Source organism: Peromyscus californicus, unplaced genomic scaffold (assembly GCF_007827085.1).
Source record: "Peromyscus californicus insignis strain IS unplaced genomic scaffold, ASM782708v3 Scaffold_19__1_contigs__length_69161282, whole genome shotgun sequence".
Classification (NCBI taxonomy): Eukaryota; Metazoa; Chordata; class Mammalia; order Rodentia; family Cricetidae; genus Peromyscus; species Peromyscus californicus.
Window position 1 is genome coordinate 24,716,680 of NW_026294491.1, and position 26,503 is coordinate 24,743,182.

Below are 26,503 nucleotides of genomic sequence, written 5' to 3' on the forward strand. Positions count from 1 at the left end.
CATTAGTTGATGTCATTTTGCCCAACATTTACCAGGTTCTTAGCATAAGGTTCCCCAGAGTGATATCTCATGGGGACCTCAGCAACTTCAAAGCTCTTGCCCACTGCTCCCTCACACCCCTCCAACACACACACACACACACACACACACACACACACACACACACACACACACACACTCAACAAGGCTTGGTACCTTGGAGAGTGGAAAAACAGTCAGTGTGTACAAACAGCGTTGTGCCATTCTTTAGTATCATAAGGCTGCCAAGACCAGTGGAGTGTGGAAGTCCTGGCCCCCTCCATGGAGCCCTCACACTGATTCTAAACCAGGACACTGGGCATTGTGCCTGCCCTGTGGTTCTGCTTCCTCAGTCTACCCATTGGACAGTGGGTCTGTATGTGCTGTTACCGGATCCCATCCAGAGATGAGACATTACCCTTCCATCCTTCCGCAAGTCATTGTATTGAGTCCACCGAAGTGAAACACAGCCTTAAAGATCTCATTTGATGGGTAAAATCTACCCAGGAAGCGCACAAAGTCAGTTAGGTAAGTGTTAGGAGCTTTCCCCCTTGGGTGCAGCAGCTGGCCTGCAGGAAGTCCCGCTGAGCGCAAAATGTACTTCCGGCTAGGCTACTCCTTCTTGTCCCCCCCCCCCCCCCCACACACACACACCAGCGCTTCCTGTGTGGTGGCAATGGGAAGAGGTAGGGGAGCCACCGGAAGCCTCCCACCTCCTGGGCAAAGCTTTCCAGCCACTTTGGAGCTCCTCACTGCTGGTGCTATTTTAAATGTAGGATGGCCCATTTGGCTGCTCACTAGGGGTCCTGGCATAAGCCACTTGATAAGGACTGAAGTGTCCAGTGACCAGTAGGTGTGAAATTCCTGGGTCATTCCCGTACTTCACCAGAAGTGGCGCCACTGGCCTGTTTGGAGCTGGGTAGACAGAAGCTGCCTCTCCATTGGCCACTGTGATGACAAGGGACCTCTGGCTGGGTATTCAGCTTTTTTTGTCTACAGACTCACCCTCCATCCTCACAGAATTTGTGTCTCCTGCTTCCTACCAATGCTGCCATTATTATTATTATTATTTTTTTTGGTAGTACTGGTGATTGAATGTAGGGCTTTGAGCTTATGAGGCAAGCATCCATCCTACTACTGAGTTCAATCCTCTGCCCTCTTTAGACTTTATCTTTGAGACAGGATCTCACAAAGTTGTCCCTAGCTGGCCTTGAACTCACTCTCTAGTTCAGGCAGGCCTTGAATTTGTATTCTTTCCTGCTTCAGTCTCCAGGTGGTTGGGATTACAGGCCTGAGACACTCAGGCCCGGTAGCCACCTTCTGCCCCTCCCTACCCCTCTCCCCACCCCCACCCCCACCCCGCCACCGCATGTCTCTAGCTTTCCCTCTACCTGGCAGGTGTAGCCCTAAGGGCTCCAGTCTTACTTCTGTAAGTACAGAGTAAATGCAGCAGGGCTCTGTACTTGGTGCTCCAGGGGACCTTCAGAGCTCCTGGGGTCCATGATCACAGGCCTTGGGAACTTCTTCCCAGCCCTGGCCATAGCCCATTGGACCTGGGCTACCCAGGGAGATTTTCTGACTGGGTTGGGCCTCTCTTTCTCTCTGTCCCTGTGCCTGGGTCACACTCGCTCACTCACTCGCTCGCTCGCTCGCTCGCTCGCTCGCTCACGCGTGCACACAGCACTTGGACAGGGTCCCCTGTTTCTCTCCTCGTGATGTAGAGCAGCTGGCCGTGCTTGCTGGCTGAGAGGGCCGTCGCATGTCTGCATCTGTGTTCTGTTGTGCGGTGTTTCTTATTTCACAGTGATTTTTTTTTCAGTTGCTGTGCCATTAACACGGATTCTTGTGCCCATGTCTGTCTCTCATCTTTTTTTCTCTCCCCCTCCCTGCCCCCCCCGTCTCTACCCCTTGCCCTGTGTTTCGTGGGGCGGCCTGCCCAGGGTGTCAAAGGTCAACCAGGAGAGAAGGTGAGTCCTTGCTGCCCCCTTCACCTTTATCCCAGCCTTGTGTCTTACTGGGAGGCTCTGAGGCTGACATCCTCCACACCCTGGTGTGGAGCCCTGGGAGCCCCGGGATTCCTGGGCAAGGCTCCAGCTGTCCCAGTTCAGTGAGTCTGCCCCTATTTGCCTTAACCACGGATGGATCCCATTGCTCTGATTCCTAGCTGTGGGCTGTCACCCACCCTCAAGGAAAGGAGACTGGATTGTCATTGTTGTGTAGCTGGGACTGCCCAGGGGGACCCCAGGGTCACAGAAAGAACCCCCCACCCTGCCTGGGAAGCCAGAAGTCTCTGGATAGTGGGGGTAGGGGTGGGGGGGCCTGGGGGATGGGGGTAGGACATTCTGAAATAGCAGCCTGGTGGGTTCTGAAGATTTCAGACCATAATCTATCCAATCAGAGGAGAAAGTAAGATCCAGGGAAAGACTGAGGTTTGTCCAATGTCCCCAGCAGCAACGTGACCAGGGACTAGAACCTGGGCTTCCTGGTCCTCAGCTTCTCTTCCGTCCTTGCAGACACTGGACACGTCAGTATTGTGGGGCTTTTTTTTGTTCTGCCTCCCCCACCCCCTTTTAAGACAGGGTTTGACTTGTAGCCCAGGCTAGGCTAGAACTCACCATATAGCCCAAGCTGACCTGAAAACTTATAATGGATAATGGTCTTCCTACCTGGTGCCCCTGCCTGCTGAGAGCTGGGATTACAGGCATGAGACTCCCCCCCCCCACACACACACACTGTTTCTGCAACAGAGTATCCTATCCCCAAAGTAACAACAAATGCTAACAGTAATAGTTGCTCCTGGCGTCCAGCACACTCCAGGCTCCGCATGCTGTTAAGTGTTCTTGTTTCTATCCGCCCAGCTAAGGCTGACAGCCCTTCTGGAAACTTTACTATTTCTCTGTGCACTAGGCACAGAGAAGAAAAGTTGCGTGCTCATGGCCACATGGCTAGAAGGTGACAGAGCTGGAGAGGAGCCCTGGATGCTGTGACTCCAAGACTGAGAGGCTACTGGCCATAGGGCTGGGCGGTCTTCCAAATGGAACAAAACTATTGATCCCATCCTATCAGGGGGTGAAACTGCCAAGCAGAGACAGACACAGCCCCTTCCTCAGACCACATGGTGCTTTTAAACTTTCCAGTATTATCCCATGAAATGTCCATATCCCGCCTATATGCTAAGTGCTGTTTTCTCTGCCATAGTTTAGGAAATGAACAGAGAAATTAGCTTGTCCCAAATCACACAGCTGCTAAGGAGCGGGGTTTCCCTTCAAAGCATGCATTTTGCCCTAAGCCATGTCCACCAGTGCTACAGTTACTGGCTTGAGATCACTGCTACCTGTTTGTGAGGTAGGACATTTAACAAAATGCATTTCGGACTCTTCCCCACAAGGGCTGCAGAACATTCCAAGCTCCAGTACTCAGGGGGATTGTGTGAGCTCGGCAAACTGCCATGACTTTAACTCAGGGCTCCGGGCTTTTTCCTTGCCCTCCTGCCTTTGCTATGGACTCCTGGTGGGGACCCCTACACATACACACCCTGTATTTATCCAGCTGGCTCAACCACCTGTGATGGCACCCAGGGCTCCCAGCCAAGGAGCTCCGGGACATGCTGTAGGGGCTCAGCACTGGGCACACACAGCCTTCATCCTTCTGTGGCATTCCCTGGGACAGCCAGCCTTTGGACTCAAGGCTGCTGGGCCTGTAGAGTCAGGGTATTGTATGTCTTGACCCTCTGTTCTCATAATTCCTGTTTAACAATCATGGAGTGTGCTGCCAGGTGAAATGGGTGGAATATCAGCACTGAACCACCTTACCCCGTGTCTCCTGCCCCGGATGTCATGGATCCTGCTGTCTGCCCTTCCTGAACCCATTGTCCCCTCCCACCCACATCTCTCCATTGCTTCCTACTGCCCTTCTCAGCTCCTCTGGGATGTTCTAATCATCGTCTTTGGGCTCCTCGTTTCCAACTGATCTCTGGCCTCCCTTTGGTCTATGGGGTTGGCATCCCCTCTCCCAAATGCAGCTCCCTCATCCCCTTTTTGCATCCTTTTCCCACTACTCTCCTCCCTGTCTACCCTTCCACACACCCTCTGTCTCCCTACAGGGTGCCCCTGGAGATGCGGGGATGTCCATCGTCGGGCCTCGAGGTCCCCCTGTAAGTTGTTGCTGTTCTTTTGCGGGGTGCGGAGGTCGGGAGAGCTAATGAAAAGAGATTTTGGGGGGAGAAGGGTGAGCCTCGGCAGCGCAGGCCTCTGGGTGTGGCCATCCCATGCCGTGTGGTCAGCCCTGCTGGTCTTCAAGCATCGCTGTTGATGTTAAAGAAAGTGGCCTGACTAAATATACCTAAATTACTGCCTCTTGGGAGGGCTCCAGGGCCTAGCCTCTCGCCACAAAACTCCAGCAGCTGGGAGGCAGGAGAGGTGGTTGCTGTTGTTTACATGAGGGAAAAGCAGAAAAGCACTGGCTGCCCTGAGTGGGTGTCCCGGCTTTCTTTGGAACTAATCTCCACTTCCTGAAACCAGGAGCAGATGACACAGTCCAGGTCCACTGGCCCCGGCACCCACTCCTGGTTCTAATGGGGCCCCAACCCACCTTCCACACTCCCAAGCCGCCTCCTCGCGGTCAGTACTGGGTCCCGGGAGGTAACTAGCACCTCCCGGCTTCCCTCTGACATGCTTGCTTAGGAACTTCCTGGCGTGCAGGTGATGGATTCAAGCAAGATAACACAGCTATGGGTAGGAGGAGGAGGAGGAGTGGGACCCCAAGACCCACTCACACAGCTTCAATGGAACCAGCGTCAGGGAGGAGGCAGGAGTTCAGCCCAGTCTAACACAGCCTCTCTGAAGAGGAAACAGGCCCATAGAGGAGAAGGGGTTTGGCCAGGGTCCTGTGTGGTCGTGGGCCTCCCTTTCCCTGATGAGGACCATAAGGAACCTGTCATCTGATAAGGAGCAGAGGGTACAGGGAACACAGTGAGAGAGAGCGGGGTAGTGGGAAGACCAGCGGTTCTCAACCTTCCTAACGCTGCGACCCTTTCATACAGTTCCTCATGCTGTAGTGACCCCAACCATAGCATTATTTCATTGATACTTCATAGTTGCTACTTCGTAACTGTAATTTTGCTACTGTTATGGATAGGAATGCAAATATCTGATATGCAGGATATCTGGGATGCGATCCCCCAAAAGGGTTGCAACCCACTGGAGTAGAGGAGCATGATTAGTGATGGGCACTAATCACACGCTAAGCCTCCAGAACAGGCAGGAGGTGTTCCCCCCCACACATACACCCCAACACATCACAGGAGAAACCCGAGAACCTCATGCCCATGCCAATTACCAGGCTCGTAAGTGATAAGTGCAATTTTGTCCCAGCAGCCCCTTCTGGCTCCAAGTGTCGCTGTATATAAAGGATCTTCACCTTGAGGGGAAGATGACGGTCCTTGTGGGTGCCTGCATTGGATCTGTGACACATGGTGTCCTGACCATGCCCAGAGTCCTCTGACAGTGGCCACTGATCATCAGCCAGAAGGCCAAACCACACTGACTGAGTCCTTTCCAGACACCAAGCTACCCCTTAGCTGCCCCTGCTGCACCAGGCTATGGGAGCAGGAGACAAGCAGACAAAAGCCAAGTAGGCAAGTCTTAGGTGGCAGCTGGAGACATGGGGACATGTGGCTTTCCACCCTGTCAGGAAAGGCCCAGAATAATATTGCTCGTCAGAACCAGCCTTGCCTTTTGTTTGTTTTGCTTTGTTTTGTTTTTTTGTTTTTTTGAGACAAGGTTTCTCTGTGTGGCCCTGGTTGTCCTGGAACTCACTCTGTAGACCAGACTGGCCTCAGACTCAGAGATCCACCTGCCCACTCTGCTGGAGCCTGATCAATAGTCTAAGCAAAAGGAGGCCCTTTTCTCCATTCTCCAGGCCCTTGGAGAATGATGACTCCCATTTCAACAGCACAAGGAGCTGGAACCTAGTGTCTGGGAGTCCTCATGGAAGTCCTATGAGACAGAGTGGGAGGCCAGACCCCAAGATACTCGGCAGGTCATGGCCAAGCTAGGGATGACTGCATGTCAAGGGTCCTATCCCCTCCAATGGGCTCCCCAGCTGCTTTTTGGGGACAGTAGGAAGGAGCTGAGCTCCCACCCACACCCACAAAGAGCTGCCCACACCAGTAGACACACCCGCTGAGTGTCTGTCAGGAACCTAGATCCCGCCAGGTTTTGGATAGATGATGGGATTTTGACTGCTTGCCCTCCAGGCCCGTGATAGCAGTCTCATTGGCCATGACAGCACAGATAACGGGTGCTGCTGTGGCAGGGAGTAAGTAGGGACAGAGAGGAAGGGAACCTCTGGGCTCAGGCCAGTCCAGGAAGGGATGGGTTCAGGGGAAGGGACAACTGAACAACGTTCAAGGTCTTGCAGAGTCCACCCCGGGAAGGAGAGTCAGGCGGGGTGTCAAGCTCCTGAGCTGAGAGAAGAACCCAGAAAAAGGACTGAATGGGAAAGCAAGGACAAGGCGAGGGCTTTGCTTGAAGGACAAGATGTTCAGGAACTGTATCCCAAGGCCGTGGGGGCCCTCGGGTTGTGTTAGGTGGATGAGGGACACAATAGTACACACATACACAGCATACAGAGGTAGCCTCTCCCTGTGCTCAGTGGGAGCACATTGAATGGAAGTGACAGGTGAGTGCTGTTTAAATGCCCTGGTCCAGGCTATATCTCTGTCTGTCTATCTATCTATCTATCTATCTATCTATCTATCTATCTATCTATCTATCTACCCATCCATCTATCTACCTATCTACCTACCTATCTATCCATCCATTCACCCATTCATCCATCCATCCATCCATCTATCCATCCATCCATCCATCCATCCATCCATCCATCCATCCATCCATCTATCTATCCATCCACCCATCCATCTATCTATTTACCTATCTATCCATCCTTCCATCTATCTACCTACCTATCCACCCACCCATCCATCCATTCATTCATCTATCTACCTACCTACCTATCTACCTACCTATCTATCCATCCACCCATCCATCTATCTATCTGTCTACATACACATAGACACACATACCTGCACACACCATTGGATATGGACATGGTGGATTTTGGTGATGACCAAAACGAATTTCAGAAAAGCAAAGGAGTTTTGGACACCCCACACTTCTGAGTCACACAGTTCATGGCGGTGCCCTCCCCAGGAGGAGGAGGGGCAGGTGTTGCCAGGGAGGGGAGATGCCTCAGAGCAAGATAAATTTCAGGGATGGGTGGATGTAGCTCACTTACCCTTCCCACATATAGATCCTCTATCCGTAAATGTAATGTGTGCCTGTCCCTGGTGAATGCTGGTTGTCCAATCAAATGCTGAAGTTCAGTCAGGAAAAACAAACAAACAAACAAAAAACCGTAAGCTCATGACTGTTAGGAAAAAGAACAGGACAGCTGAGACAAGTGGCTAGAAAAGAAACAAAACCAAATGCCCATGGGAATCTGATTTGTGATAAAAGTGTCATTTAACAGTAGAAAGAGAAAGGTGGATTGTTCTGAAATGGGTGTTAAGGCATGAGACAGGTCCTGTGGGAAAAGGCAAATGGAAAGTTTGGTTCTGTATGTGTGTAGTGTGTGTGTGTGTGTGTGTGTGTGTGTGTGTGTGTGTGTGTGAGGGGGGGGCATGCCTGCCATGATGCACATCGCGGAGATCAGGGGACAACTTCACAGAGTCCCCTCTCTCTTTCCATTTTTCCATGTGCTCCAGGGATCAAATTCAGGTCATCAGTTGTCTGAAGCCAAGGCTTTACCACCTGAACCACCTCCCCAGCCCCTGATTCTGTCTTTATAGTGAATCTCTATCCTACCAGATCTATCAAGACAGATTGTCAGTGCAGAAGATATTCTGAGGCAATCTGGGCATGGTGGTGCACATCTATAATATTAGCACTTGGGTGATGGAGGCCAGAGGATCAGGAGTTCAAGGCCAGCCTATATAGTTGATTTGAGGCAGCCTGAGCTACACGAGACCCTGTGTCAGGAAACCAACTCAAAAAAAAATAAAAGAATAACAACAAAATACTAAGATGTCAAATATGAAACCATAAACTGTATGAGCAAAATAATTCCCAGTAAGAAGGCCTCTTTGAACATGACAGAAAACCCAAAAGCCACAGGGAAAGTTTGTCTATCTAAACACGACAATTCTAGGTGAGCAATTCAAAGACAAAAGGTGAGTTAGGTAGCATTTGCAGGAACTGTTCTTAACAAATAGCTTTACTCAGACCAGATCAGAAAAGATAAATAACTTAACAGAAAAGATTAGTGTAAGTCAGGGATTGGGAAGCCTACCATCCCAGCTACTCAGGAGGCTGAGACAGGAGGATCCCTAGAGCTCAGGAGTTCAGGGCCAGCCTGAGCAACATAGATCCTGTCTCAAACATATTTGCTTGTTCATACTCTTTATAATACATGTTACATAATAATTCATATTCCATAAATAATATATAATACTAGTATAACATATTAAAGTATACACCATAATAATACATTGCCTCAAACAGCCGCTCTGCAGCCTGGACTCAGCATGACCAGAACACTGGCAGAGACCCTAAGCTCAGCATAAATTGAGATGTAAATTACAGTCCCTTCCTAAGACTCCACTGCCTTCTCCATGCCCAGGCTCTCCAGGAAGCAGACTCCCATTTCCATGTGGTCAATGACAGCATTCCTCCCCAGAGCCTTGAAAAAGCCCTGGTTAGTCCCGGACTTGGCCCTGGTTTGGAAGGATGCGTGCTCCTTACCAGAGCTGGCACTGTAATTGACAGAGCGTGTGATTATCCCAGCCACGTAAATATCAGCTGAGATGGCTGTGAAGACGCTTCTTGGAACCCTTCCCTCCTGACCTCTTCCCCGGGGCCTCTCCGTGTCCAGAGCAGTTACAGAAAGTTTACATTGGGAGGTCTCAGAGATTATATTGCAACAGTTTCCGGGTTTCTCCTTAGGTCTATTCTTAGCAACCCTTATCCTTGAGAGGCCAGGGCCCTCTGACATATGAGTGGTGTCGCTGCTGTCTTGGCTTTGGACACTTGCCACAAGTCTATCCTGAGCCTGCAGCTGGCCGCAACCAGTTATTCCCTGTGGGCCAGCACCCGACCCTGACATGGCAAGGGGTCCTATACCACCTGGCCAGACGGGTGACGTGGTTTCTCTGAGTACTTCCATGCGCAGATCCAGGGAGCCTGGGAATATTTCAGGGTCACAGCACGTGAGCCCAGAGACATGGTCCCCTGGATGGGATCTTGTTTCTGAACTGCTTCTTGATTAAGACCTCTAGGGATCCCAAGATGCTGGGGAGACGGTTTCGTGGGTAGAGCGCTTGCCTTGCGAGCAGTGAGCACCTGAGTTCAGGTCTCTGTCACGCCCATTAAAAGCCAGGCACTGTGGCATGTGTCAGGAACCACAGCGCCGGAGACCGAGACAGGAAGATCCCCGGAACTCACAGACCACCTAGTCTAGCCAAATCAGTGAGCTCTGGGTCAAGCAAAGAGACACGCTGTCCTTAAAACTCATGTGAAGAGCAGATAGAGGAAGGTTTGGCATTGCGCTCTGGCCTCCAGACTCATACCTTGCACATACATGGATGGACACACACACACACACACACACACACACACACACACACACACACGAGCATGTACACATGCATACAATAAACATAAGCATCCTGGCTCGTTTCTGGTGCCCCGCTGATCAGCTTAATTCAACAAGTGCCCAATGGTGGAACTTCTATTTCCAGATGCATCACAAGCAGAATTGGTGGTAGTTCTGTGACCTGATGAGATTACATGGTTATTCCCATTCTAGGGATAGGGAAACGGAGGCTTTGGGGAGGTTAGACAATGGCTTGGCATCACACAGCTGTTGATGAAGGCTGGACTAGAACTCAGCCTGCCAGACCCAACAGTCTATACTTGCAAAGGAGTTCTTCCATGTAAGCTGAGGGGATCCCAAGCTGAGAGCTGGCATGTCTTTTAGGAAAAGCAGGTAAGCCACTGTTGCTGGGCAGACAGGAGAGGCACAGAGGAGACAGGAAGGGAGATAACCAGGTCTCAGGGATGCGGTGGAGGATAGCTTCATCCTAACAAACAATTATGAAGGAGTATTGGTACACACCTTTAATTCCAGCACCCGGGAGGCAGAGGCAGGCGGATCTCGGTACATTCAAGGCCAGCCTGGGCTACAGAGTGAGTTTCAGGACAGCCAGGATGTAGATCATGAGACCCTGTCTCAAAAGAACTAAAACAAAACACAGATTTTTATCACACGTATTTGTGTGTGCATGTGTGTGTGCACATGTGTGAGTATGCTGTGTGTGTGTGTGTGTGTGTGCGCGCGCGTGCCGACAACTTGCAGGAGTCTGTTTTCTCCTTCCACTTCGTGGGTCCCAGGGATTATACTAAAGTCATCAGGCTTCATGGCAAGTGTTTTTACCTACTGAGCCATCTTGCTGGAGCCTTGAACGATATGAGTGGTAGGGAAACCCTTGTTGGATTCTGAGGAGGGGAGTGACCAGGATCCAGGTTTCTCAGTTCTCTGTTACCTTCGCCCTTTGAGTTAGCCACTCAGACCTTCGGCCACGGTTTTGTGTTGCTTGGGAATCCTGAGCACTAGCCGCTGGACTGTGACCAGGAAGCATGCAACTGTCTCTGTGGCACTCTGCACCTCTAAGGAAATAAGCCTGGGTGTCTCTCCTTCCGAGAGACAGGGGGAATCCAGAGATTGCCCAGCTGCTGGGAGAGGCCTGCTGAGTAGCAGCAATCTGACCCATCCCAGCCTGAAAGCATACGTTTTTGAAGGTCAAGTTCCGCAGACTTCCAAGCCATCCTTAGATTAGCGGCCATGAGCAATGCCTGTAAATCAAGAAAACAGACCCAATTTTGGTCCAGGACTTCTGTGCGATTCAGAGTGAGCCTCCCCTCTCCTGACAGTCCCACTGGTCTGTTGTCTATTTACATGTCAAGGCTCCAGGGGTCCAAACAGTGTGGAGTATCTCCGGCCACTTCTAGAAGTAGGCCCCAAGGATGCTGGCTGCTTCCTTCCCTCTCCCCAGCTTGGTCCCTGCAGGAACTCTGCTAGGATGCTCCCTTTCTGTCTTCCCCATCCTCCCATAGCCAGCACACCAGTGATAACATGGAGTCAGAGATGGGCACAGGGATGAACCGGAAGGATGAGCTTGGCTCCATCCCTCCTCACTCATCCTTACTGTTCTGTTCTTTTCAGGGCCAGCCGGGCACTCGAGGCTTCCCTGGATTTCCGGTAAGTGCAGAGAGCTCAGATTAGCAGAGATAGGAAGGTAGGTCCTGGGCCTGGTTTGGGTTAAAGTGCATCTACCAAGATGATCCCTGAGGTCACATTTTCCCTCCTGATTCCTAACCACTAAGGACCCACTCTAGAACCTTTCATGGGCCAGTAGCTCAGAGCTGGGCTCCTGCTACAAGAAAGGACAGAGACATCCATATAGACAGTGATGGCCAGACAGGAGCTGAGTGAGTGAACTTGCAGCTGATACATCCCATTTGATACCCAGATGTGGGCAGATGGCGGGCCAGAGAACGTGAACTGATTGGCCGCTGGCCAGGCACCGAAGAGAGTCCTACCTGGGAAGTGGCAGTCGGGTGGCCCTAGGGTGGCCCTTGGAGTATCCTTTAACCCTTGCCCATGGAGCCTAGATAGGCTCTAAGGGGCAGAACCAGAGGAGCCGCTGCCTCGGTGCCGACCAACCCTAGCTTTCAAGGAACACACTGTGCCCAGGCTGCCTCCTGGGCAGGAGACCTGGGAAACTTGGCCTTTGCATCAAGCCTTTCTCTTTGCAGGGTCCTATTGGTCTCGACGGCAAGCCGGTAAGTGAACCCTTGGGGTAAGTAGACCCTTGAGTTGGGCTCTGTCCTGCTCACTCACCTGGGGCTCCTGGTCCTCCTCCATCCCAGATCATGGAAAGACAGTTGCCATAGAAAGAAAAACTGGCCAGAATGACTGATGGCAAGAGGAGGAGGAGGAGGAGGAGCTATTTGAGTAAGTCACCTCTGACCCCAGTGGGCTACCACAGGGCAAAGCCTCGGGTGGTCAAGCTGGAGGTTCAGTGAGTGGAGCAAAAGTCACCCGCAGGCTTTGGTGACTCTGAAGGACACGGGATCAGGAGTCAGGGAAGGCAAGGAGGCAGCAGGAACAGTAAACAGGTGGAATAGTACAAGCTGCTCCAGTACCACCGAAGTGCCAAGGTGTTTCCTCTTCTCCACAGCTAAGGCTCCATGTGCACACTCAGGTCCACCTCTGGTCACCTTAACCCTTTGGACTGGGTCTCCTGGTCCAAGCATTCATAGGAATTGGAAGATGGCTGCCCCTCCAGAGCTCTTGGAGTCCCCACAATTGCATGCTCTGGGGCTATAATGTACATCTCTTAACGCTTCCTCAGATCCTCGGGTAGGGACCTGGTCACCTCAGCCCAGCAAGCCACATATAGCCCAGAGGGTATAGTGGTCATGTCTACTTACCACAAGGTCAGCTATCCCCCGCAAAGCTGTCCTGGGTACATGTCGTGGATGTCGCTGGGGTCTGGGGAGACACCCTAAGTTCTGTTCTCCTTCGAAGAGCAGGTAACTATAGCTGAGAAAGGGAAAGTGAGAAGGGCCCTACCCCTGGCCCAGTCAACCTGCAGGTTAGGGTCTGGTCAGATGAGTAAGTGACAAGGGACGCTGAGAAAGAAAAGAAGCTAACTGCATCGCACAAGGAGGACCATGTTGGAGCAGGCAGGGTGAGGGCTTCTGTGTTTAGACAATGTACATGAAACCCTTTTCCTTCCAGGGCCACCCTGGACCTAAAGGAGAGACGGTAAGACCCCCCTACTTTCTTTCCTTCACAAGACAGATGGGGGACCAGTCTGGTCTCACTCCTACAAGGGGACAGAGCCTGCCTGTCACAGTCACCTCCTAGCTGGGTACACCCCTCACCACCCTAGGTCATCATGCAGGGAGAAGTGGGCTTCATCCCCTGCATTGGAGACATCCAGGGTGTCACCCTTGACCCATGCCTCGTACCTTATCAGATCAACTAGTAACAAGCTCACACTCCCAGACTGCACAGACCAACACGCTAACATCAGCACTCTCAGAGTGGGGGTGGAGTGCTCCCTAGGAGATGGTGGCCCTTTGCTTTCCCACAGTGGCTATCCCAGGACTCTCAAGCCCTACCACTGTGAGCCTGCTTGGAATTTTCTAGTTTCCAGGTAGATCCAGTTGTGAGTCTGAAGCAGAAGGACTCTTTCCTACCTCTTGCCACACTGAGACCACTCACCCAGATGCCCAGGGGCCTAAAGACTGGCACTCAGGTGGTTCCCATAGGCCAGCAGAGGGCTCATAGCAACCTCAGAACCTCAGGCGAGGGTTCAGGTTCAGAGCATGTTAGACTGGAAATGGCTAGACTTCCATGATTACATCCTGAACCATGTCTGAACACTGTCATCCTCTTGGTGCTGGGAGGCAGAGGTGACACCAGCCCCTTCATCTTTGGCCCTGTGAGGGTCTGAAGAGCCTGGCCCAGAGGGGTCAGCCCACACCTGCTCCTTTCCTGCCCTCTTACTTCACATCAGCACAGGCCTCCTCAACCAGGGCTTCAGTGAAGTCTCCTGAAAGTCCACCAGACACTGAGCCCTGCTCCTCCCTTGAACCAAACAATAAGGCAACCTTGACAGAAATGCCAAGTCCCCCTGTGTCTTCCAGGGAGCTCAGAACATGGATTAAGGTGTCCATTCTGGCTTCCTGTACACCACGGGCCTCTCAAAATGTAGTATCTGCAGCGCTGGCCTGCCCCACCCATGCTGAAGCCTATTGTTGGCTGTTTTTAACTCTTTGCTATTTTGGGGGGCCCACCACCCATATCCCAAATAAATCACATGGAGTATTATTATTACTTATGATTGCCCGACCTTAGCTTGGCTTGTTTCTGGCTAACGTTTCTTTCTTTCTTTCTTTTTCTTTTTCTTTTTTTTTTTATTTTTCGAGACAGGGTTTCTCTGTGTAGCTTTGGAGCCTGTCCTGGAACTCACTCTGTAGCCGAAGGCTGGCCTCGAACTAACAGAGATCCACCTGCCTCTGCCTCCCAAGTCCTGGGATTAAAGGCGTGCGCCACCACCGCCCGGCTCTAGCCAGCTTTTCTTAAGTTATCTCGTCTGCCTTTTGCCTCTGGGCTTTTTTCTTTCTCTGTTCTGTATACCTTTCTTTACTTCTTACTCTGTGGCTTGCTGTGTAGCTGAGTGGCTAGGCCCCTTATGTCCTCCTTTCCTCCTTTTCTCATTTCTTATTCCTTGTCCAAGATTTCTCCTCCTATTCTCTCTGCCTGCCAAACCTACCTATCCTTTCTCCTGCCTTGCTATTGGCCATTCAGCTCTTTATTAGACCAATCAGGTGTTTTAGACAGGCACAGTAACACAGCTTCACAGAGTTCAACAAATGCGACATAAAAGAACGCAACACATCTCTGCATCATTGAAACAAATGTTCCACAGCATAAACAAATGTAATGCATCTTAAGATAATATTCTGTAACACAAGCTTTTCTGGTTCAATGGCCAGGAGAGTAGGAAATAGGCTGTGTTGGGGTCTCCTGAGGCCCCCAGGTGCAGGATGTATGGTCCTTCAGAATAAAACACTCCAAAACCCAAGCCTCCCATGCAGAGGTCCCTTGAGATGTCAGTGACTGGAGGAATGAGTGTGTGTGGGGGGGGGACAGGGAACAACTAGCCACACCCACTGAGGCTTAACATATAAAGCCAAACCACCTTAGTCAAGTTGGATATTGGCAGTCCTGCCCTGTAGGACTTTGGGACAGTCTGAGATGTGCCTAGAAGCCCAGTATGAGTCTCAATCCCCCAGGCATGTGTCTCTGCTCTGTCTCCCCACTGACACATGTGCTTTCTTCCACAGGGCCTGGTGGGTCCCCGAGGACAACCGGTTGGTAGCTGGCTCCTCCTCTTTGTCCCCAGCAGGGAGGTTGGGGACCATGTGGTCTGGGATCTGAGCCCTGACACTGTCATTTCCTTCTCTTTGTAGGGACCTCCGGGACAAAAGGGAGAGAAGGTGAGTGCAGCGGAGAGGCCTCCTAGACCTGTGCCGGGGCAAATCCTCCTGCCAGGCAGAAAGGGGTCAGAGCAGCTGCTTCCAGATGTGAGTTCTAAAGAAACCCTAGAGACACCGAGGATGTCAGAGAAAAACAATGACACTCCCCCCCCCAACGCCCCCCCCCCCCCCACACACACTGTCAGTCTTGAGTCTGGAGACCTGCGTAAGTTTGGCCCTATCCACCTGCCGTCCCACAGGGCTCCTTCACTCTGTGATATCAACTTAGAGCCCTGCTGGCCTAACTTTTCCGTGGCCTCCTATAATCTCTGCCTTGTTCACTTTCTGACCGAGATTGGTAGGTTTACCCCTGGACAGCGATGCAGGAGCCTGGCATTCTTGGTTTTTTTTTGGGGGGGGGAGGTATTCCCAGAGCCCTGTTAGCCATAAGCCATCATAGGGTCTGTTGGCCCCATCAAGGTTATTGGGTACTAACCCAGGACATAGGCTGACAACTGAGCTGGACATAATTCCTAGTCCTGCCATTATGGTAGGTGGCATTTAGTGGCGTCCTATCCCTGTACCCGATGCAGCCTCCTCCAGGCAGGCCCTAGGGGGTTTCTCCTGTTGCCTACTAGAGGCAAGGGAGTGGGGGGACCACTTCATCTCAGAGGGCCCAAAGCAGAACAGTGGCATCAGCGGATGAGGAGATACATGGTGTGTTTGGGGAGTACAGATCTCCCTGATAAGTGCTTAACACCTCTCTCTTTCTCTCCCTTCCTAGGGTCAGTGTGGCGAGTACCCACACCGGGTAAGTGATACTCCAAACTGAGGGTGCTCTTTGCTTCATCCCGAAGCCCAGTCACTACCTGGGGGTGTGGGGTGGGGGGTGGGGGTGAGGACCTGCAACCCTGTGTGTAAGGTGTGGTGTGCTCCGCCCTACAGCTACTGGTGACCTGCTTTCAGCTCTGTGTCTGGTGGTCATTGATGTGCATGGAGTCAGACTCCTAATGGCCTCATTTGTCTGCTGAACAAGTGTCTGAGAGTCTCTTGAATGTGTGTGTCATCTTGCCCTCCACTGGCCAGGAGGCATGCATGGATCTGGGTGTTACCTCTCTGCCCTGTGGGGTATGTGTGTGGCGGCGGGGTGTCTGTAGGTCTGGAAGTCCTGGACAAATATGAGGGACTTTTGAGTTAGTCATGGTTTCAGATGACCCAGATCTCCAGGAGGGGAGACCATCTGGCCACTGCATCCCTGGAGGCAGCGTGCATCTTGCCTGTTAGGAACACAGGAAACCCTTCTCAGCAGGAGCGTCATGGAGGGGTAGGCTGTTTCTGGACTGAGACGGCTCCTCCCCTAGCCCTCCTGACCCTGGCTTTTCCTGGCTTTCTCTAAGCATAGGAACCCAGTGTTCACTTGTGCGCTGACAGCAGAGCTCCTGCTGGAGACAGGGAGGGTGGAGTCCTTCCCTGATTCCTCCCTGAAGCCCCAATGGGACACAGTGAAGCAACCTGCAGACTACCCCTATCATGCTCAGGCCTGGGCAACTAGTGTGAAGGAGATCATCGTAGGTGACCTCCCATCTCTAGGGACTGCAGTGTACCCAGAAACACACAATCTATCGCCCTGGCTACTACTACAGCTGAGCAGGGTGGAGCATAGGCGGGTAGAGCCCATCACACCCCCTACCCTCCCTAGCCCCCCACCACAAACCAAACTCAGAATGTACTTACTCCCCAGGGTCTCTAGCATGACCAGCCTCTGCCCAGCCTCTCAGGACACAGAATACCACGCCAGTCCCTGACGATCTGGGTCCTTGGACCAGAGAGAGAGGCTGTGTTAGGTCTGGTGTATAAGAGGTAGGAATAGGTTTGAGGCCCAGGCCAGCAGCCACACAGGCAGAGCTGGCCTGTGAGTGGCATGCACTTCAGGGGTGTAGGGCCCTGCTGGTCCCTCTAGCCCAATCCTGATACAACCATAGAAAGTCAGCTGTGTATTTGAAACGATGGACTTGCAAGATGGTTCTGTTACCCAAAAGCAAGACAGCATCCCCTGGCACAGAGACAGTACAAGTGTAAGCGCTTCTACAGCGTATCATTGAATCTGCAGGGGTGCTTAGGGCAGGGAGGGCAGGCTCTCTGCCCCTCAACCCTGCACAAGAACAGAGAAGGGAACTGTGATAGGGAACAGTGATAGTCCCGGAAGCGTAGTATGAAGACTTCAGTCAGGCAGGGATGGGGCGGGGGGAGATTTGAAGACCCAATTGACAGGCAAGTTAATTTAGATGTATGAGAGCAGGGAGCCTCTAATGGATTGCTGGCTGTTCAAGGAGTAGGCACAGCTGGGTCCGCTGGTATCAGGCGGGGTTGCTAGGAGGTCTGTGGGCTCTCCCCTGCTCCATGTGACCCCGTCTCTGCTGCCCTCCTTTGCCTCCCAAACCAGGAGTACCCAAGCGGCGTCCTAGCAGCTCTGCGCTCCAACCCGATAATGTCCCTAAAGGTTTGTCGGTTCTAGGTGGGCTCCAGCCCCTCTTGGCTGAGACACTTCCCTGGACACGGAGCTCAACATGGCACATCCCTGGGCCTCAGCGTGGGAGGAAGGGGCTGTGCATGGCTCATGCGTGATAGCTGCCCCTTTGTGCAGCAGGAATAACCTAGAAGGGCCCCCAGGTGGGCTCCTAATTCCCTGGCTGAGTGTGTTTTCAGCCCAGATGGATCATGGTTCTTAACATCCAGCCCAGGGGCCTCTGGTGCGTTAAGGGGCCTTAAACACATGCAGGTGATTCCCCCATGGTCTTCATACGGGTTCTAACTTCCCAGTCATCTCAAGTTCAGCCTAGCCAAGCAAGGAGAAAAAAAAGCAGCAGAAATTACCCCAAATGAGAATTATGTTAGATAATGTGATCGTAAGCTGCCCATCCCCCTAGACGTGGTTGACCATTCCCAAGACATCTTTTCTGAGCATGCCAGCCGCAGAACGAGGCCTCAGCCGTACTTAGTGCGTGCCTCATAAGCCACACCCACAGCCAACTCAACCCAGGGAGCCAAGCTTAGCTCCCCTTGACCATGGTCCTCAGATTCGCTGACATCAGCCATTCTTGTCCTACCCAAAAAGGAACCCACAGGGACCACACGCCAGCCTGGCTCCACGCACCAATTTAGCTCGTTCTGTGGCTCCGACCCTCAACCCAGCAGCCGCTGTCCACCCGGCAGGCCCGGGTGGGGCAGCGCACGGTTGGATGGTGTGTCATATGGCCTGAGTGGTCTGGCATGGCATCAGAGGTGGGCCTGGCCAGGGAAAGCCCCTCTTCTGGAACTCAAGGAGGCTACTAGCCAGTAGCCGAGCTGAGGCAGGGTGCTTAGGAGGCCACGCCTTCAGAAGGACAGCTGAGGCTGCCAAAGGCAAGATGAGCATTGTGTTCGTCCCTTGAGCTGAGCCTTAGGGATGTGCCCCCCCCCCCCCATCTATCCTTCTGCTGTGCTCATACTGACCTCTCTTCCCTCTCCCTCCTCTCTCCACTTGGCCTTCTCGGTGACTTCCTACATCGTTCTGAATACCTGTGACCTCTGGCCTCTGCCCTCTGGCCTTCCAACTCGTGTCTCTCCTCAGCTGTTGCCTCTCCTCAATTCAGTGCGGCTGGCTCCACCCCCAGTCATTAAAAGGCGGACCTTTCAGGTAGATACTATGTGGGGCTTTCCCAGGGGCTTGGTACATCTTGGGGTCGTGACGGGGCAGCTGGGGTCACCCACCGTGCCAGAACCTGCTTCTAACGGTGACAGTAAGTTAGGCGGGAAGTGGAGACACACAGCACACCGGCCCCGCCATAGCATGACACCTGACAGCCACCACCAACAGGCCTTTTTGCAGGCCTGATGTCGAGTTTTGGTTCATGAGTTACACGCCACCGTCTTTATCACCACGGATGCAGAAATACAGGCTCAAAAAGGTTCAATAAGCTGCCTGAGGTCACAGAGCAGGGATTTATACCCAGGTTCCCTGCCTGTTCCCAGGGTGCCTCGGGCTCCCTCCTCTGTAAAGTAAGAGCAGGCGTAGTGACTGTGGTAGGGCAAGGAAATCGAGTCACAGAGAATGAATGGACTCACCCAACGTCACAGGAGGAGGGAGAAGTGGACATGAGAACCAGGTCTCTGGTGCCTGTTCCCACACTCTCCCTGCTCAGGCACACAGCCTGCTGAGTCTGACATGTCAGAGCCGGGGTGTGAGCAATGAGGGTGTTGCGGCCCACAACCCACAGGCGAACAGCTCCTCTTCTGTCTTCCTGCCTTGCTTACCTCCAAGGAGGCTTGGCCAGGAGCAGGTCCCTGGGGACAAAGCATCATTGCCCATGCTGTCTGAGGTCACACGAGGCCAGGCGCTGCTGGTCTCACCCTTCATCTGCCTTCTATGGCCTGGGTGTCCCCAGGGCCCCAGGGAGCTGGGAGTGGCAGCGCCTTGAGCTACTTGCCTGGTGAGTCCACCGCCCAGGAGCATGGATCCTCAAGTACTTGACTGAATAAGGCTGAAAACTCACTCCAGTGATCAACTAAAAATACAGAGTCACATGATACATGTGCAGTCTATTAAGCATTCAGTCCATTCTTGTAGGCTGCGGATCGCGTTACCCCACCAAATCCTCAAGAGCCTTCCAGGGCTCCAACGGTTGCTCAGGAGGCCGCTGGCAGCTCAAAGCAACACCAGGCCCATTCAGGGCCACTCATCCTGCTGCCGACAGGCCCCACTTTAGGGAAGCTGAGGTAGTGCTCTTGAACACACATCCCCTACACACACACACACACACACACACACAGAGTCACTACGTACGTGGCCTTGCTTGCACTCGCCACTCTTTGACGGACATTTACTGTGTTCTAGGTCCTGCTGTGAGCATTTCTGCCTGATGGGTTGTAAAGTGGGGCTCAGTCAGTAGTGCTTGTTGGGCAAGCAGGACGACATGAGTTTGGACCTCCGGGCACATACTTGTAAACCCAGCCTTGGAGTGGGAAAGACAGGAGATTCCCTGGGGTTCTCTGGACCAGCCACCTGAGCCTAACCTGTGACCTCCCAGTCCCCATGAGAGACCCTGTCTCAAAAGAAATGAGAACAGCCCCTGAGGAACGATACCTAAGATGGATGTCTGCCCTCCACACATATGTGTGCTGTACATACACAACCAGAATCATGCATGATTATCTCATGTAAGCTGCATACCAGCTCCCTGTGGGCCATATTCTAAATTTCCAGTTGGCAGAGGAAGACCCTAGACCAGTGGTTCTCAACCTTTCTAAAGCTGTGACTCTTTCATACAGCTCCTTATGTTGTAGTGACCCCCCACCATAAAATTATTTCACTGCTACTTCATAACTATAATGTTGCTACTGTTATGAATCATAAGGTAACTATCTCATATGCAGGATTTCTGAATATGTGACTCCCAAAGGGGTCTCGATCCACAGGTTGAGAACCACAGTAGATCCAGCCACCACCTGTTGCTGTATCTGTACCCAAGACACAGAGGTGGCCAGGCAAGACTTATCTGTACTGCCCTGACTCAGTTTCCAGAGCAGAGCCAGCAGGAGTTGCCCTCATGGCTGCCACAGATTCTCTGGGGAGTTAGGGTTTTATACCGTCAGTCATCATGGGACATGAGAAGGCTTACCAGTTTCCTATGGATAGATCTGTATTGATTATGCATGTTACACAAGATGGTCTCAAGTGAGCGGAAAGGGGAAGCTTATGTAAGAGCAGATGCTGACTGATGTGTCTAGCAGATGGTGCTGGAGGCCACTTCCAAACAAGAAGGACTTGGCTGATGAGCCCCACTCAACTGAGCAGTGAGCCAGACAAAACCCCGTGGCCTCTGACCTAGGGTCTCATTTGATCCCCTGGAACAGATAATCAAAACCAGCAAATGCTAAGACAGGAAACAAGGACCCCATGCGCCCATCCTGCCACTGGGAGGCCAGGGCTGATGATAAACACGCTACATTAAGAGAGTGATAGAGGCAGGCTGCAGACCACCTGGGTTGAGCTCTGGCTTCGGGCCAGGCCAGGAACAGGGCTTGGGTTCAGGCCAGGGGTCATCTCTCCCTCACTCTCTATCTCTGCCACCAGACTCTCTGCCCTGGGGACCTGTAGAAGCCCCCACAGCTCAGCCACTGATACCCTGGTCTTCTCCCTGCTGCCGTTAGCCCCTGCATGCAATCACCATCACTGGCAACACGACATCATTACCCTCACCACCCACCCACTGCCCCCACTGCATTCCTAGCAGGGTCCACAGAGGCCTCAGCAGATGCATGGCACGTGGGGGGGGGGTCTGACTGCTGCTCTGACACCTCTCTAATGCATGTTTTCTCTAATTTCAGGGGGAGCAAGGCCAGGCTGGCATCCAAGGCCCTCCAGGGCCCCCAGGGCCCCCAGGACCAAGCGGCCCTCTGGGACACCCAGGACTGCCAGGGCCTATAGGGCCACCTGTAAGTATCCCTCCCTCTCTTCTTCAAGATTTGCTCCCTAGAAGTCTCCAGAAGCCTCTAAACCTTGAGGACAGACCAAATGACACAAACGTTTTGTCAAGGCCCGGAACATGGGTGGCCTCTGCAAGAAGCTGACCGTGCCTGAGACTCTACTCAGCTCTTTGCCGTCCCAATTTTACCAACACACCTGCAGGGCTGTGTCAATCATGGTCTCCAGGGTTCACTCTGATAAGCTTATGTCACTGCAGAATAACTGGGAAAAGTCTGAAGGGCCTTTGGCATCTGTCCCTGGCCCCTGGTTTAAGAAAACCCAAGTCAGGGCAGTGGATTCTGGAAAGGTACAAGGGGTGGCCTCCGATGACTGTGTCTTTCAAGGTAAATGCAGGATCTGCGCTGCTGGCCCACCTTCCGGGCATGCCGCTCCAGTCACTGGGGCCCTGCATCCCGGGTCCTGAGGACCGGCAGTGCCACTGCTGGGGAAGGAGGCCATAGACATTCCCTTCAAGTGACAGATCCACCCCCAACTTACTCATTTTCAAACTCTGGCCAAGACCATGTCCTCTGCAGCCACATTATAGCAGAGATATATGTGTTCAACGCTGATAAAGGCTTCCAAGTAGCTTGAAAGGAATGACATCAGAGTCACTCAAATTCATGCCCGGGGCCCTTCGGCTGCTCTGACATTTAGCCTTCTTGAGACTTCGAGGAGGGTCCCTGAGAACTGGACGACAGTTCTGGCCACCACAATCTCCCGTTGGGGTAGGAGGACTAGGCTGTAGTGGGAGCCTGTGTTGCTCAGAGCTGGTTCAGCTTGGTCCCCAAAAGGCATATTTACAGAACTTTACCCCCCAGGACTCCAGCAGGGGTGCGGGGTGAGGGGAGGGGTACGTAGCCTCACCTCCATCCATCTGTAGATGGGAAAACAGAAAAACTAAAAGGAAACGAATTTAGAAAATTGAACCAGACCAAGCCTCCAAAGTGCCCCAAATCCGCTGCTTTGCCAACTATCACCCTCTGCCCCAGTACTGGGCTGGCTCTTTCTCTCTCTCTCTCTCTCTCTCTCTCTCTCTCTCTCTCTCTCTCTCTCTCTCTCTCTCTTTCCATGGCAGCTAGGTATATTGTTTGGTTTGTTTGTTTGTTTTTTCTTAGATTGTTTATACCAGTGGAAACAGACTAGACCTAACTTCTTAGTTTTCTCCAGCCCACGTTTATTGCCTAGACCTCCTCCCAAGACCACAGTACCCAACCACCCCTGGCCTCTCTCTCCCTTGGTACCCACAGGCCCCTGTACCCATACCAGCTCACCATGGCCAGCTGCTGTGGTTACCTCCGGGCAGAGGGGGGCCGACAGGCTCTTCTTCAGGGGTTCGGGGCCAAGGACAAGATTGGGACTTTGTTGGGCAAGGTCAGCTTTCCAGCAAGGGCCCTAAATTAGGAGGTACATGGGTAGAGGCTCTTTGCTAAGCCACACTGCCAATTTAGCCCCAGGCCACTGACCTACTTTCCAGTGGGCAAGCACAGCATAGTTGCCCACAGTGCCCACATGGCTCCAATCAGAGATGCTAGCCTGGTGTCCCCATGTGCCCTCCCTAGGTTTCAGCTACTCTCCGGGACACCCCGGAGCTATCTGGGGCTCTCTGCTCCAGCCTCCACTGTGAGCATGACTAACCTCCCTCACCTTTTCCTTCCTTTTACAGGGTTTACCTGGGCCTCCTGGACCAAAGGTAAGTACTCCCCTAAGTGATAATACATGCTTTAGAGAAAGCATTCCCTGTAGGGGTGTCCGCTGAGAAAGGCTGAAGCTGAGTGATGGGTTAAACGTGGTCCACTTCAAAAATGTCACCTCCTCTTTATGAACTGTTTCGATCTTACCATGTAGCATCTCTCTTGGGTGGGCAAGTCGGCTAAGCAAGGGCTGTGATTGGCATAGAAAGTGCAGTCCAGGGTTGGAGGTGCAGTTTAGTGGCTGAGGGTTTTCCTGGAATACAGGAGGCCCTGGTTTGAATCCCCAGCACTTCATAAACAAAGTGTGATGCTTATGCCCACAGCCGGAAAGCAGAGGCAGGGAGATCAGAAAGTTCAAGGTTATCTGTGGCTACATAACAAGTTAGAGGCCAGCCTGGGCTACATGAGACCCTGTTTTTAAAAACAAAACAAAAGGGTTTTGTTTTGTATGTTTGTTTGTTTTGCTTTGCTTTTTAAAGAAAGACAAAAGACAAAGGCACAATCTTGGATGCCTGGGGAGTTTGTGTTCTAGCTGGAAACACAAGGCAGACAGATGTCATGACATGGTCACAGTGTCCCAAAGCTGTCCAATATGGAAAGACCTCCAAAGAGATCTAATCTCTTGGGAAATGTTGCCTGGAAGCCCACGATGGCAAAGGCACTGTCACTTTGAAGTCAGGAGCCCTGGGGACCAAAGGGCATAAAACACTGAGAGTGGCCACCACTCTGTAAACGTGGAAGCAGAGAGCCGGGAGGGGCTGGGAAAAGACTCTTTGGTAGAACCCAAACTGGATGTCCCGAGTCTCCAACAAGCTGACCCCTCACAGCACCCTTCAGCCAATAGAACAGTATCTGGGGACCTTGGAGGGCAGAGGGCTGTTGCTCCAGGAATAGCTGGGTCTGGGGGACCGCCAGAGACCAGGGGGGCCATGGGGAGGCAGAAGGTGACATTGTGTCGCAAAGGGCACCAGCTGGTCTGGCGTGGAAAGCCATTTGGATTTTCTTTCTTCCCCAGGGAGACCCAGGGATCCAGGGCTACCATGGCCGCAAGGTAAGTGGGGGCAGGGGGAGGGGGAGGACGCTACCTCTTCTATGGGGAACCCAAGAGGGGCCTCATTACAGGGATGCACACAGGCCAGGGCTGGGTGGGGAGCAGCATATACTCACACCTGTGCCAGCCACGTGAGCTTCCTTGTTTATAAGGTTGTCCGAACACTCGGGAAAGGACAGAAGCAGATGGGCCGGGGCCTTGCCCGGCTGGTGGCCCAATCCAACCTCAACTCTCTTACTGACCTGGCTGGCTGTGTCTGGTATCTGGGCTGGGTGAGCCAGAACACTGGGCCCCTCTAACACAGGCTCCATGCTGAGCCTGGAAGGGGGTATAGACAGACCCAGCCCTGCTCTTGGGCAGTTCTCAGGCCAGACAGACAAGCATGCCCACACAGATTGCCTTACTAGAAGCAAACTGTTAAGTGCTACCACTACAAAGCACTCTGAAAGCAGGGTGGAAGGATTGAGCCCAAGTGGGAAGAGTTGGGGAAGCTTCCTGGGAGAAAGCAGTCAAGTGCTCAACCGTATGAGTGGGTATATCAGCTAGCTAGTGCTGTGTAACAAAAGATCCCAAATTGGCTGACTTAAAATCATGATTATTCCTTATGTTTCTGTGGATTGGTGGCCTGGGGTTCGACAGTTCTGCCTGGGTTCACAGGAGTAGAAGATTATACGATAGCTAGGAGGGCAAAGATAGCCTTATTCGGTCCTGTGGGTGATGCGGGCTGGGTGGCTTCTACTCTCCGGGTGCCTTTCATCTTCCAGCAGGCTGGATGGGCTTCCCCACAGCAAGGTAGGCCCAGGACAGCCTTCAAGGTGGGCAGGTTCAAAGACATGAGCACGCTCCCAGCATCATTTCGTGCCACATTTCCTAAGGACCTTCTGCTCAGATGAGTCACGCGGCCAAGTTACCTGCAACAGCATAGGAAGAGACCTAGTTCTGACTGATTGACTGAAGCAGTAGAAAAGCTTTGCGGCTGTTTCCAGCCGACCTCTGTGGCCCTTTAGCAAATCTGAAAGGAAATAGTATTTTAGACAAGGAAACCCATTTGAGCCAAGGCCCGGAAGCAGTCACTACCATAACCATAAGGGTGTAATGCTTTCTATGACTGCTGGTACTTACTGAATGCCAGCTGTAGGCCAAGCATTGTCCTTCAATACAGCCGATACTGTTCCCAATCCTATACCCCTTGGGACCACTGTAATTCGCTCGCACCTAGCAAATGGGGAAACTGAGGCTCACCCAAGTCTCAGCTAGGAGAAGTCAGAACAAGAATTCAAGTCAGGTTTGGGGGGGGTCCTTCACATGGCACCAGATGCTACAAGGATCCCAGCCATTGGCTGGGAAGCTGCAGAATCCTCCAGAACCTTCCAGAAGGGGCAAATGCAGCAGGAAGGGGAGGTATGGGTGAGGGAAGGAATCTTGGAAAAGGAGACTCCACTGAGCTAGGATGTACACGCCTCACTCTCCGGGTTCTGGTGGCTGCCATTGCCGTGGTGTTTTATGGGTGCCTGGTGGGGGAAATGGTGAGACACGAGAGATCTTTAATTAGTTCTGCATAAACTGAGAGGCTTGCGCTGTGTCAGGAAGTGGAAATTACAGCCCCACGGTTGCTTCCATCCACTCTCTCAGACTCACAAAATTTACTGCCTCCCGGTGCAGCGCGGGTCGGTTTTCCCATTAGTAGTCAGATGGGTTCTTTCAAGCTGTGAAGGGGTGGGGCACGGGCAGAGGGGCCCCCGGGGTCATGGTGATGCCCTTGGCTGGGACTGTTGTGACCAGTGGTGTCTACCTCTGCTACAAACAAGTGTAATACTTCAAAAACAAAGCCTAGGAAATTGTTGTCTTGAGGCTGGCGAGGGTCCAGCTATGGGCTAGGGTGTCCTGGAGGGCCTGGACATGGGCATGGCCGTCCTCCACGTGGGCAGATGATAGCAAGGTGCATTCAGCCGGGGCATCCCTGCATTTGCAGAGGAATGGCTAATACCGTTGAGGTAGGGCCAGCTCCTGGGGAGGAGGAAGCTGGCTCAGGCACAGAGTGCCGTAGCCTGACAGGAGAACGGGCCTATGCTGCTCTCCCAGGATTAGATGTGAGCACGGACTATGGTGGCCCTCCAGAAAA

At 52.6% G+C, this 26,503-nt stretch overlaps 1 protein-coding gene across 1 annotated transcript in view; it reads left to right on the forward strand.

Annotated features, from left to right (window-relative positions):
• LOC128114691 (collagen alpha-1(XIII) chain) overlaps positions 1 to 26,503 on the forward strand; it is a 76,685-nt gene that overhangs the window by 4,482 nt on the left and 45,700 nt on the right. The window contains exons 3-14 of the mRNA XM_052744877.1: positions 1,959 to 1,985; positions 4,121 to 4,171; positions 11,302 to 11,337; positions 11,895 to 11,921; positions 12,883 to 12,909; positions 15,000 to 15,026; positions 15,126 to 15,152; positions 15,916 to 15,942; positions 17,575 to 17,631; positions 21,498 to 21,605; positions 23,303 to 23,329; positions 24,346 to 24,381. Of these exons, the coding sequence (XP_052600837.1) occupies positions 1,959 to 1,985; positions 4,121 to 4,171; positions 11,302 to 11,337; positions 11,895 to 11,921; positions 12,883 to 12,909; positions 15,000 to 15,026; positions 15,126 to 15,152; positions 15,916 to 15,942; positions 17,575 to 17,631; positions 21,498 to 21,605; positions 23,303 to 23,329; positions 24,346 to 24,381 (477 nt within the window). The remainder of the gene's footprint in view (positions 1 to 1,958; positions 1,986 to 4,120; positions 4,172 to 11,301; positions 11,338 to 11,894; positions 11,922 to 12,882; positions 12,910 to 14,999; positions 15,027 to 15,125; positions 15,153 to 15,915; positions 15,943 to 17,574; positions 17,632 to 21,497; positions 21,606 to 23,302; positions 23,330 to 24,345; positions 24,382 to 26,503) is intronic.